Source organism: Antechinus flavipes, chromosome 1 (genome assembly GCF_016432865.1).
Source record: "Antechinus flavipes isolate AdamAnt ecotype Samford, QLD, Australia chromosome 1, AdamAnt_v2, whole genome shotgun sequence".
Taxonomy (NCBI): Eukaryota; Metazoa; Chordata; class Mammalia; order Dasyuromorphia; family Dasyuridae; genus Antechinus; species Antechinus flavipes.
Window position 1 is genome coordinate 483,206,028 of NC_067398.1, and position 13,593 is coordinate 483,219,620.

The following is a 13,593-nucleotide window of genomic DNA, read 5'->3' on the forward strand; positions in this document are numbered from 1 at the left end:
AAAGAAAGAAAGTACAGATTCTGGTCCCAGATCTTTTGTCAACTGACCATGTAAACTTGAATAACTTTCAACCTCCCCTGGCCCCAATTCTATCATTTCTAAAATGGGAATAATAAAGTAATTTTACTCTAAGGAGAATTCTAGATATTAGAGACACATTGAAAAGTAGAAAAAAATTATCTTGAGGTAAGGGATGTTTAATGTTCTCAGTATTCCTGCATAGCTCATTATAGCATGAAGGCAGTCTCGGGTTCTCAAAGACCATACAAATGAAACACATAGCTCTGACTGGGCTTTGATAAGGATCTCTTCAGCTATCATCCCAGAAGGAGTTCGATTAAGGTCTAAAAGGCATGTGGATCAGACTGGACATCAAGGATTAAATTTTTTTGGATCTAGGGCTTCAGAAATAATGTCAACTAATGGAAGAGTCGGGATTTGCAGGTGTGTCTACGGTACTTCTAAATGTGTAAGAACTGGCTCTCCAGGGGAAAAAATTATGCATGACACACTTTTAATTTTAAACTACATTAACATTTCCTACATCATTTTCTTAATAAGACAATCATCACAATAATAAAATCAGTTCTGATATGCTCAGTCATTTTTCAGTAATGTCCAACTCTCTGTGACTTATTTAGGCTCATTTAGAGTTTTCTTGGCCAAGATACTGGAGTGGTCAGCCATTTCAATCTCCATATGATTTTACAGCTGAGGAAACTGAGCCATACAGTTTTAAGTGACTTGCCCAGGATCATAAAGCTAATAAAAGTGTCTAGGCCAGATTTGAAATAATGAAGATGAGTCTTCCTAACTGAAGATCCAATCCTCTGTCCACTACACCACTTATCTGCCTTTCATGATATGTAATGTTTACCAGTTTTCAAAATGTAAATGCTCACCCTGAAAATTTAATAATAAACTCTCAAAAATTAAGTACCAGCTGACTCACATATGCCTCTGGTTGTATCTCACATCAGGAAAACCATGAATACTTTAAGCATTATTATTAACAGTGTTAAAGAGATAATCAAGATAAGAAAAGCAAATTAAAAGACCTTTGTTTTTGTATGAAAGGAGTTAATTTGAACCACAAATTTGTCATGCAGGAAAATCTTTGAGGGTATTATGCTAGCTGTGTGGGGAAATGATAGGATCATAAATTTGAAACTAAAAAAGACCTTAGCTATTCTCTAGTTCAAGCCTTCATTTTTCATATAGGAAAATTGAGGGCCAAACATTAGAAAATAAACTCATTGTAAGTAGGGATTGTTTTATTCTTTGTACTTCTATCTACATCTCCAAGCAGAATGAACCTTGGGAAATGAGATGCTAGTAAAAGTAAGGAGATGAGGCAGATTATTTCCATTAACAAGGAAAACCAGGGGAGTAGCTATGTGATAACATAGAGTCTCAGGTTTGGAATTAGGAAGATCCAAGTTCAAATCCAATCTCAGATTTGAGGGAGAGGAAAGAATTCCATTCCCTTTCCCACTTAAGAAAGGAATAATATTTGTGCAGCCAATTGCAAAGTTTATTTCATATAATTGTTGTAAGTAAAGTAGTTAATAAAATTTAAAATAATCTATATTGCAAATGGGAGCTAATAATCATAACTGTGAATGTGAATGGGACTAAACCATAAAATGGAAGCAAATAGCATAATGGATTAGACACCAGAATCCAAAAATATACTGTTTATAAGATTATACACTTGAAACAGAGAGATATTCATAGAGTTAAAATGAGGGGCTGGAAGCAAATGGTGTTAAGTAACTTGCCCAGGGTCATATAGCTGGTAAACGTATCTGAGGCTAGATTTGAACTCAAAGTTGAGTCTTCCTAACTGCATTTATCAAATACCAATTACCTTCCAAACATTGTGTTTATTGTTAGATATACAAAGCAAAAACAAAAACAAAACCCTGATTTCAAGAAGTTTACATTCTAATATGGGAGATAACATACAAAAAATAGGAATCAACTTAACCTTTAAAATGTCAGTTGGATATGAGTGACAGACTATACTACTCAATCACAGAAATGAAAGATGCAGCATTGGATGTAAGAAACAACAAGCAGAGCAATATGATTAGATCAAAAAATATGTACCTACGTGTAATGTGTAAGAGAGGAAAGCCAGGAAAAAGCCATGTTATAAAGAGCTTTAAAAGCTAAAATTAAGGACTTTGTATTCAAACATGAATATAATTGAGAGCCACTGGAGTTTATTTAGGTGGAGCACAATAACATAATCAGACCTACACTTCAAGAAAATCATTTTAGCAGTTGAGAATGGAGAGATTTGAGGCAGAAATACTAATTAACAACAGTCCAGGCAAGAGAGTCTGAATTAGAATGATAGGCATGAGAGTGAAGAGGATCTATACTAATGATGTTGTAAATATAGAAAAAACAAAATTTGACATCTGATTAGAGATATATAATGAGTGAGAGTGAGGAGCAAAGGATGACACTGTGGTTGAGAATCTCAGTAACTAGAAGGATAATCATAATGTTGGATATTTATATAACACTTCACCAAATTTACAAAGCATTTTACAGACATTTCATCCGGGTCTCTTAACAACTCTATTAGGTAGATAACAGGCATTATTATGCCCAAAAAAAGAGACTTGGAGATTAAATGGTTTTCCCTGGGACATAGCCAATAAAGTAGTTGGCAAAAATTGAACTGAAGACTTCCAGAAATCTTCCCAAAACTTTATTCCCTATTCAAATTACAGTATTCTAAGATAATTCAATTGATGTCATTATCCTTATTATCAGCCATAAAAAGAAATAAATTGAGTTACCATGTATTGACACCTGCAATGAAAAACCCATTCTATTTGGTATCAGGGGATTTGAGTTCAAATTCTGGATCCATTTCTAATCATGGGACTTGTCAGAGGCTTTAATTCAAACCCTTTTTGATCTTTTTCGACTCTAAATCTATGATCATAAGATTCAAAAATATTCTATGGGCAGCATTGTGAGGGTTTTAGACAGGAAGAAATCTTCACCAACTTCCAAGTCCCTTTTTTTTTTGTAACTGAAGACACTTCACAAAAAAGATCAAAGTATGTGGAGATACTGAATTGAGTTCTCACCTGCATTCTGCTTTATCATTATGGATCACACAGACGCCATCATTCTCACAGATGAAGTTTGCACAGAGACTGATATTAGGTTTTGATGTAAAATCAGGTATCTTTGTAGGGATAAATAATGGCTCAGTGTAAATGAGATTTGATATATCTAAAGGAGAAAAGGATACATGGTAAAGGTTGGTTTTTGTTTTAATAACCACAAAGTCTTAAGTTTTAAAATTGTAGATATGGAAGATCACTTAGAATCCTTAGGAATTAAGACTGAATCAGTCAGTTAATAACCATTGGTTAATATTAAGCACTTAATTTGTGCCAGACATGGTGCTGAGTACCAGATATACAAAGAAAAGAAACAAATTATCAGTCCCTGCTCTGAAAGTGTGTCTATTTTAATGGAGTGACAATAATAACTAAGTATATAAAAGATTACATATAGTAGATGAAAGATAATGATGGATGAAACAATGACAGCTGAATTTCCTATCACTGGAGGTCTTTAAAGAGAGGTTAGATGACTACTTGATGAGGATATTGTAGAAGACATGGACATTCCAATACAGAAAGACATGGTATGTGTTTAAGAGTAGAGAAATTGGCATAGTTGAATCTCAGAGTTTAGAAGAAACACATTTTACCTGATTTTATTAATCAATCAGAAGACACCTGTGTCTTAAGCACCTACTATGCCTCAAGCCCAAGGAACATAAATAAATAATAAATAAAACTATAACTGTATGATTGATACAGGACCTGTCAGAATAGATGAAACCATCACTTTTATTGCCTACAGAAATATTTATCTGTCTCCGTAAGAATAGAAAAAATAAAAGATGCATGACAAGGGATATAATCTGGTTTTTCTTCTATCAAAAATATGAAAGTCAAAATTTTACGACACTATAAACTGAGCCATCTTCTATCACAAAACTTCTCAGCTCTTTAGCTCCAAATGTTAGAGCCAAGGACCTTAAGTTTTAGATACTTTTATCCCTTTCATTTTATAGATGAGGAAACTAAGACCCAAAGAGAGCTCAAGATGTGGTAAATGAGACCTGGTGTAGATCTATAATTTCATAAGTATACAAAGCTCACAGTGAGCCAACTTGCTATGCCAGAACAGATGGATGACTACTTTTTGCAGATGAGGAAACAGGCCTAGAGAGGGCCCAAAATGGGTTGAGAGATTTGATGTAGATCTATAATTTCATTAGTGTACAAGTCTTAATAGGAAGGAACTCCTAGTAATATAAATAGATGATTATTCTCTATTTTATAGTCTTGGAGAAATCTCTGGTCCACTGAAAAGTTAAGAATCTTGCTCAGTTTCACATGGTTAGTATGAATAGGATGAGGGACTTAAATCTAGATCATCCTAGTTTTTAAATCTGTTCTCTACGTATTCTTTGCTGTACTGCTTCTCACAAGGTGAGCTTTTCAGGAAAAAAAAAGTATAGCTCTAATGAATAAAACATGAGAACAACTCAAATTAAAATGTTAAATATACTCTGATGTCTTGTTATGGGATAGAGGTGATCTAGAGTAAATAAAGGCACCATAAGTAAAATATAAGCTCTGGCAGTCCCAAAGATATCTTGGAGTTAGCTCAAACCAGTTCACAAGAGCCATTTGTTTAAATTTCAAGATAAGCATTTACACTTTGGAAAAAAGCAAATGCTCTAAGTCAGGATATGCTTTATGTAACTTTGTTTAGTGTCTGGAATTAAGAAAGTAATAGAGAAATGTTAATAATTCAAATTAAATATAAGTTTTTTTTTTCCTGAAGAGACAGTTGTTGAACATTTATCAGCACATCATGGTCTTATCTAGCTGAAAAGGTTTCCAATAGGTCCTTTCCAAAAATACAACCTACCTAAACTTGGCGACGTTCAGCATCAGAAGTGGAGCACAAAATATTACTTTTATTGGGAACAGAAACTCATAAAATCATGTATTAAGCAATGTGAGGATAATAATTTAGGTTGCTAGAGATAGTGTACCCATCAGTCTGAAATCACGCATCTTTTTAAAGTATTGATATATATTTTCATAATTCAACTATTTTGAAAAATAAAAGTATAATATTTACTACTAGAAATATATGCAAAGACATATGCACATGCACATGCACACACACACACACACACACACACACACACACACTCACATCCCTTCCAGAAATAACAATGCTGAAAAACAAAAATTATCAATAAACCTTACTTTTAAAAAAATGAATTGTGGGGCTTTAGGATATTTTTTTAAAATTTAAACGTTTTTGTGTCTCAGACCCCTTGGAAATATGACGAAGTCTATGGAACATTTCTCAGAATGCTTTTAGATGAATAAAATAAAATACTCAGATTACAAATGAAAACAATTATGCTGAAATACAATTATCAAAAAAAATTTGTCTCAAGCCTCTGATTTACAACTCCTTTGTTTCAAGTTTCTACTGTTTTGGTTTATTTTCTTAGACATAAAATATATCATAAAAAAAATATGACATGTTTTACCTTTTCTTCTGATTCTTTCTACAATAAACCTAAGACAGTCTCTTTTCATTTTTATGTATGTCCTCTACAACAGGATAATCAAGAATCACAATTAGCTGCTGGAATAGATATCATAAAACTTTGTGGGTAAAAGGTACATTATATATCATCTAGTCTAATGTTCTAAGACTGATTCCTATAGAAATTTACTATGAAGTCACATGAAGAATTAGTTGCAGAGCTGAGACTAGAAGCCAGGAGTACTGACTCTCAGGCCAGGGGTCTTTCTGATATGCAGCCCCAGTTGATAAACTGAAAGATCTGTATAAGTTGCACATGGTTCTTCCATTCTTCTATAAACATCTCAGTATATGAAAATATCTTCTAGCCCTTAACCTTTAATTCTGTGAACATATCTTATATACCTGAAAATAGAATATAGAAACTCTACAATAAGTTACATGCTGCCACATTAAAAAAAAAAAAACATTCTTCAAACAAAACTCATTAGGAAGAAACAGAGAAATTCCATTTAAAATAACTGTAAACAATATAAAATACTTGGGAAACTACCTGCCAAGTACATGCAGGAACTACAAAACATTTTTTACACAAATAAACACAGATTGAAACAACTGGAGAAATAATAATTGTTTTTGGGTAGGATAAGCAGTGTAAAAAAAAAATGACAATTCTAACCAAATTAATTTTTTCAGTGCCATGACAATCAAACTACCAAAAATTATTTTATGGAGCTAGAAAAAATAAAAACAATTTATCTAAAAGAACAAAAAGTCAAAAATAGCAAGATAATCAATGAAAATAATGTGAAGAAAGATAGGCTTGCAATACCAGATTTCAAACTATATTATAAAACAATAATCATTAAAACAATCTGGTACTGACTTAAAAAAAAGAGTGATAGATGAATGGAATAGATTAGATACACAATACACAATATTATAATAAGGTAGTGTCTAATAAACCCAAAGAGCCAAGTTTTTTGTGACAAGAACTCCCTATTTTATAAAAATTGCTGAGAAGTCTGGAAAACAGCTTAGCAGAAAATAAGTATAGTTCATTCATTCATACCATATACCAAGATAAGGTCAAAATAAGTACATTTTTAGACACAAAGGATGGTATTGAGTATAAATTAGGGTAACATGGAGAAATTTTACCATTTACCATATATAATAAGAACTGTGTTTTATGTGATTTCACATATATAATTGATATGCCATTTCTTGCACATGGATGTGAGAGAGATGAGAGGGAAGAAAAGAATATGGAATTCAAAAAAAGTTTTAATGAATTTTTAAAATAAATAATAAATTTACTTAAAAACAAAAACATTCTCTACAGGAGAGTCACCTTATACTAACATACCTTCCACAGTCAGAAGGATGTATATATTATCTCCTTTGATAAAATCTCTGTTGTGTATCCATTTGTGGGTTATGTAGTTAGTGGTTCCTTTTCCCATACTTTTGCTATATGATGTTCCATTAGGGAAAATTTCCTTCTTTCCTACTTTGGAAGGCTTGTCCCAAAAAAAGTTTTTAGCATCTGAAAAAACAATTCATTTTTATGGATTACATCCAATAGGAGCAGGTTTTTGTAAGACTGGAAAAAACAAACATGATGGACTTAGCATAAAATTAAGAAGAATAAGCAGCTAAATGGTGTTTCTAGCTATGATACCTTTTTTACGTATCTATTAAGCTTGTGATAGGAAGCTGAAGGAAAAGGTTGAGTTGATGATCATCAATGTGACATAACTAAAAAGGTGCCCAAAATCCTAATCCAAAAATTGCTTTTCCACTGAGCTGATGTAATTTCCAGAATTGGAATCACTTTTTTTTTTCCCTGAGGCAATTAGTGTTAAGTGACTTGCCCAGGGTCATACAGCTAGGAAGTTTTAAGTGTCTGAGGACATATTTGAATTCAGGTCCTCCTGACTTCAGGGCTGGTGCTCTATCCACTGCACCACTTCACTGCCCCCTGGAATCACTTCTTTTTCTTTTTTTTTTTTTTTTTTTTGGTTCTTTTTTGTTTGTTTTGCTACTTAGGCAATTGGGGTTAAGTGACTTGCCCAGGGTCACACAGACAGGAGGTATTAAGTGTCTGAGGCCAAATTTGAACTCAGGACCTCCTGACTTCAGGGCTGGTGCTCTATCCACTGCACCTCCTGGAATCACTTTTAAGGGCTTTCTGGGGCCATGTTTATTTTAAATGCAATAAGAACATATTGTATCTGGATAGAGCAATTCATTAATACAGTTATAATTAATTAATTAATTGATTGATGCAATGAGGGAAATCAATCTTGAAAGAATCTGACATCAAGAAGAAAAGTTCAGCATGCTAATGAGACCTGAAAGTAGAGTATCCAAGTTAGCCAAGAGTCATTATAGAGCACTGGGGGTGGGGGTGGGCAAAAAGGGTCCTGGAGGGAGAGAAGGGGAGACTATTCAGAAAATCAATTTTGCTTAACTTCACAATTCTGTCTGTGCTATTTCCATCTTCCTCAAGATGTTAAAAAACACAAGAACCCAGAATTCTTATGGAGTTAACTGAAAAGGCTGTTTCTTACTTATATGCCTGTTTCTGAGCCAAATGAGGGGATTTCTGAAATATATTCAAATGCACAAAAAAGAGTTAACTGTTTAACTTATGGTTTTGTTCTGACTAGCTTTTTTTTTCAAAGTGCACCAGGATTATTATATTTCTTCAACAAGGAACATCTGCTGTTATACAGTACTGAATCTATATTTACTATATTTAGAGCTACTATATTTAGAGCTAGAGGACCCTTAGTGAAAGTCTCTTCCAACCTCTTCATTGTAAGAATAGGGAAACTGAGGTTTAAGGAGGTAACAAAAATTAGTCAAGATCACACAGGAAATGTTCTTTCCATCATACCAAAAGTTCTGACCCCAGGATTATCTGTTATACATTATGTAAAACAAATTGAGGAGATTACAGAGGAATTCAATACTGACTCCATGGAAGACCATTCCATTCCTTTCTCTGTGGCTCCAAAGTTGACCCTGCAATCTTGCCCTGTACTTTGTCTAGGATTAAAAGCAAAGAATCATGGAAGGAGTATGGGAGAGGCACTATTTTCTGACAGAATGTGACAACTAAGTATCTCTGGACAACTTATCAATGTAATTTGGGGAAGAATGATTTCCAGAGAATGATTTCAGGACATCATTTTTGGAGGAGCCTGAGCCATGCTCACTTCACTCCTGTCTCAACTATCTGTCGAGACTTCTCTAACTCCTCCCCAGCCATCTTGTCTGCCTGATACCCTTTCTCTCCCACTCCCTCATATTCTCTAGTTCCCAATCAGTATTTCATTACCAATTGGAATGAAAGCTCTTGGCAGTGAGGACTTTGTTATTTACTTGTATTTGTATCCCCATCTCTTCCCACAGTGTTTGGCATATAATAAGTGCTTATGTGCTCTATCTACTTATTCATACCTCTATCTATCAACAAGTCATTCAACATATCTGTCAAAGACCTTAGCTTAAAAGGGCAAGATCTTCCATTGTATGTGGAAGCCAATCTGACTTATGTCTTGACATTGGACTTCTAATGATTAGTGGAGTGAATGAAGCTGAAGGCTTTGCACAGTCCTGGCTCACTTAAATTCAGTTCACTTGCAAATCAAGAGAACAATCTCCTGATATCATTGGTCGTCTTCAAGAATAAAGGACAAACAACAATCTGTGAGTAGTATAAGCTGCCTGCTGAGGACCCAACTGGCCAGTTCCAGTTGGGCTAAGCTGATATTTCCTTGTTGCTTATTTCTTTTAATTCTTCTTTTATTCCTTCCTTCCGTCTTCCTCTCTGTTCATATGGGGAGTCACACCTTTATTGTGAGGTGTTCTGTCCAAAGGAATATAAATCTTGATCACTTCCACTTCTCAAGATATCTTGAGGTTTGAGGGCTGGATTTTTTTCCTCTCCCCTACTTATGTATTCTATCATTCCCCCCACCCCTGCAAAAAAAAAAAAAAAAAAAAAAAAAAAACCAGGACAATTAACCTTTTTATTTCATGTGGTTTTCATTTATGATTATGATCTGATCAGCTACAGCTGGACATATTATAACTTGACTAATATAGTGATGTTATTTTGTTTTTTTTCCAAGAAGGGACAACCACCATATGAAATACAAATGGAGCTACTTAACTATGCCTTTAAGCCCAAACTGCTCCAGCTCTCACTGATTAGCCAGTAATAAGCCTCCCAGCCCAAGCCTCATTTACTCATTGTTTAGGTTTTGATGGCTCACAGTGAGTAAATAGCAATTGTTTCTACATTGGCAAGAAACCTTGAGAATCTTTCCCTTCCCAATTGATTCCTTTGAGAAGACAAACTAAGCCATCTTTTGCCTCAATTCTTACTTATCCTTTAATCATTGAATGAGTGTTGCCTCAGATAAACTGGGACCTGGAAAAGTCCTTAGCTTAAAAAGACCAAGGTCTCCTCCCATTGCATCTAGGTCCATTAACATCATTTTGATCTGTATTTTACAGGCAGTCCAACGGGACTCCTAATAATTCTGTAAAAGAGAATGTAGCTGATGACTTTGCACAGCCTAGCTTCACTTAAATCTAATCCATTTGCAAGTCAAGATATCACTTTCCTGCTGTTTTCGGTCCTCTTTGAGAATGAAGGACAAGCAACTATAACAAGTCTATCTGTCTGTCTATGATGGAGTCTTTTGCATATGAGTTTTGTACATTTATCTTCCTCTAAGATTGTTAGGTTTCTTATCTGCTCTACCACAAAACTTCACAACAAACTTCAAAATTCAGGCTCACAATAATTTTTTGAGAAACATTCTTTTCTCTTTACCAACTCCCTCCAATTGTACAATAAAAAATAATAGTCAAAAGCAGATTCCCTAAATCCTATTCCTTTTCAGAGACTTGAAAATAAGCATGTTGGTCACAGCATGGACCAATCTTTAAGAACTTTTTAATGAGTCATCATAATCTGTTCCTCTTTTCAATGTCATTGTTTTACCTGTTGAACTTGCTTAAATCATTCAGTCATTCAACAATCATTTATTAAGTAATTTTATTCTATTCAAGAAATTAATTATACCACTATCATAAACAACCTTGGTATAACAAGGATAGTTGGATAGCACAAAGGGTAGCCAGAAAAGTAAATTGACCAGAGAACAGGAGTGGAACATAATTCAGAGATTGAAAATCAATTGGGGGGAAGGATTATCCTTTCAATCAACCCATGCTTTTTACATGGCCAATCTTATTCCAAGTTTGTATGTTAGAGTTTTTGCTGCCTGCTGTTTTTCACACTTACCTCCCCACAACCACTACAATACTCCCTCACAAACTCTCCTCCAAAGATTATGGAACTCTTTACCAGACCCATTGGTGGTCACAAATAAATGATTAGCAATCTAGTGCCATTTTCATCCTTTTTCACTTTTTTCTTTTCCCTTCTTTCCCTCCACAGCTTCCCAGTGAAATGATATATTGTGTCAGGAATAAAGAAAGAATTCACAAACCAATTTTTTGAAATGGATCTGTAGTCACACTCCTCTCATTGGACATGCGCCGACGAATATCAGGATTTTGATCCAATAGTGTCATTGTGGCTTGATGCCATGGACATGGCCATTGTAATTTTTCATCATTGGCTCCAGAGATGAGGGAGAAAAATATGCCTATTCTGGTCTGATCATATAGATCCAACTGAATTTGAAAGGCATAGCCTGTGGGAGAATAAAATGGAGGACTTAAAATGGTCTTCCTTAAGGCAAGCAATTTTGTGAAATTGCTAATCTTCCAAATTTGATGAGGACAGCGTGTTTCTGAAAGGTTGATATCATCAATGGAAAGACCACCAGCTGATGTACCAATACCTCGAGTTCCTTCAAATACCACCCTGAATTTTGTGGTAACTGTTAATGGTATACAATGAAGTTGCCAGGTTCCAATGGGTTGATCTGTAATAGAAGAGAAATGTTGACTTTTTAAAATCAATCAACCACTGAGTCAATTAGGAATGAACAAGAATAGTTCTAATAAACTAATAGGACTAAATGTAGGGTATATGTTAATGAGTCCCTACGTCATGGTTTTTTTTCCAGTCTCCAATACAAACATATTACTTTTGTTATCATGTCAGATCATATACCTGTTGGAATGTTTGAAAAATTTTCTAGAAATCAGTGAAATAACCCTTCTCTTTTCTAGGGTTATAGAGCTAAACAAACAATCATATTTGGTGATCAAATTTTATTTTTCATAAGAATGGGAGAATTAATGTTAATGACAGCTAGAATTTATATAATGCTTTAAGCACCATATATATATACAAATATTTAAGCACTTTATATGTATGTATATATACTTTATATATATAAAGCACTTTAGAAAAAAACTCATTTGATTCTCATAGCAATTCTGGGAGAAAGGTGCTATTATTATTCCCATTTTAGAGATGAGGAAACTAAAATTTACAGAGATTAAATTACTTGTCCAGAGTTATATAGGAAAGACAAAATAAAAACAGAAAGCCTTAGACCAGATGATGTTAAGTGTCCCCTTCAGCTGAAAATCCCATGCTTATCCCAAACCATCAGAAAACCAAGGCCTAACATTATAAAGGGGACAGCCCCTGACAAGTTCTATGAGAGGAAGCAAGAAACTACAGAAGGTCTCAAGTCAAAGCCAAGCTTAATTATCCAATTATAATTCTCATACCTTTTATTTCATGTATCAGAATAAGAGAGTCATTTTCATAATCTGACATATATTCCCTGACGTAGATCTTGAGCTTGTCATCTCCATTACCACTGTTGTAGTAATAAAACTGCAAGCACTGAAACCCTCTCTTGGGGTAAAATATTCGGCTTTCCAGGATCGCCTTTCCTCCAACACTCACAGAGCTGCTGTTGAAGTGCATAAAGAAACTACAGCCTGAGAAGGACAAAGCAGAGACTTGAGACTTGAAGATCTTGGGGCCAGAAGGGAAATTTCTTTTGTTTAATTTGATAATAAAGTTACAGGTGGCTTATAATTTAAAATAATACATGAAACCTTGATAAGCTTAGCATATGTATGTCTGGTATGTGTACTACAGTCTCAAATATAATCAATTAAAAATACCTCACTGAATTAATGCTAAGTTAAATATTAGTTGACAACATACATGTGAAAAAAAAAAAACAACACAATTACAATAGTGAAACAATCTCCTTTTTCATGGCTCCATTCCTAATCACATTTGGCAAAAGGGGAAACTGAAGAACAGGAAGACTGAAAGGTTCAAACACCATTATATGATTCCAAGTCCTGCCAAGGCAGCCAGGCATTCAGTGGGCAGGTTCAGGGGGTGTATTGGTAAATATTTAACTATGAGATTTAAGGAGGAAACACCAATATGCACAAAAGACTTTTTTTTTGCTGAAGCAATTAGGGTTAAGTGACTTGTCCAGGGTCACACAGTTAGGAAATGTTAAGTGACTGAGGTCAGATTTGAACTCAGGTCCTCCTGACTTTAGGGCTGGTGCTCTATCCAATGCACTACCTAGCTGCCCCGTGCATGAAAGACTTTTAAATTTAATCTACATGATCTTAAATCTAGACAACAACAAAACAAAAAATAAAGCCCTGATTTGGGGTGTCTGATATTTTCTTAAGCATGAATGCTCGCACTGAAAATTTGACTCCAGGTTGGAGATCCTTCCAGATCTATAAACATAATCTTCCATTCCTTCCCCACTAAGAAAAGAGATGTTCCATGGAATATTCCCCCCAAAGATACACCCAAAAGGAGTAAAAGAAAAGAAGAAAGGAGACCAACTGAGGATATGATCTCATTATACCAATTAATAAGTAGTTTCCCATTATATACCTCAACAACGATACTGTTTGAGGATGTATTCTGATGGAAGTGGACCTCTTTGATAAAGAGAGCCTTAATTGATCAAAGAT

At 34.5% G+C, this 13,593-nt stretch overlaps 1 protein-coding gene across 1 annotated transcript in view; it reads right to left on the minus strand.

The window, feature by feature from the left end:
• LOC127546811 (meprin A subunit beta-like) overlaps positions 1-13,593 on the minus strand; it is a 50,355-nt gene that overhangs the window by 6,349 nt on the left and 30,413 nt on the right. Inside the window, exons 10-13 of the mRNA XM_051973754.1 lie at positions 12,361-12,576; positions 11,160-11,600; positions 6,992-7,171; positions 3,114-3,261 (exon numbers count right to left, since the gene is read on the minus strand). Of these exons, the coding sequence (XP_051829714.1) occupies positions 3,114-3,261; positions 6,992-7,171; positions 11,160-11,600; positions 12,361-12,576 (985 nt within the window). The remainder of the gene's footprint in view (positions 1-3,113; positions 3,262-6,991; positions 7,172-11,159; positions 11,601-12,360; positions 12,577-13,593) is intronic.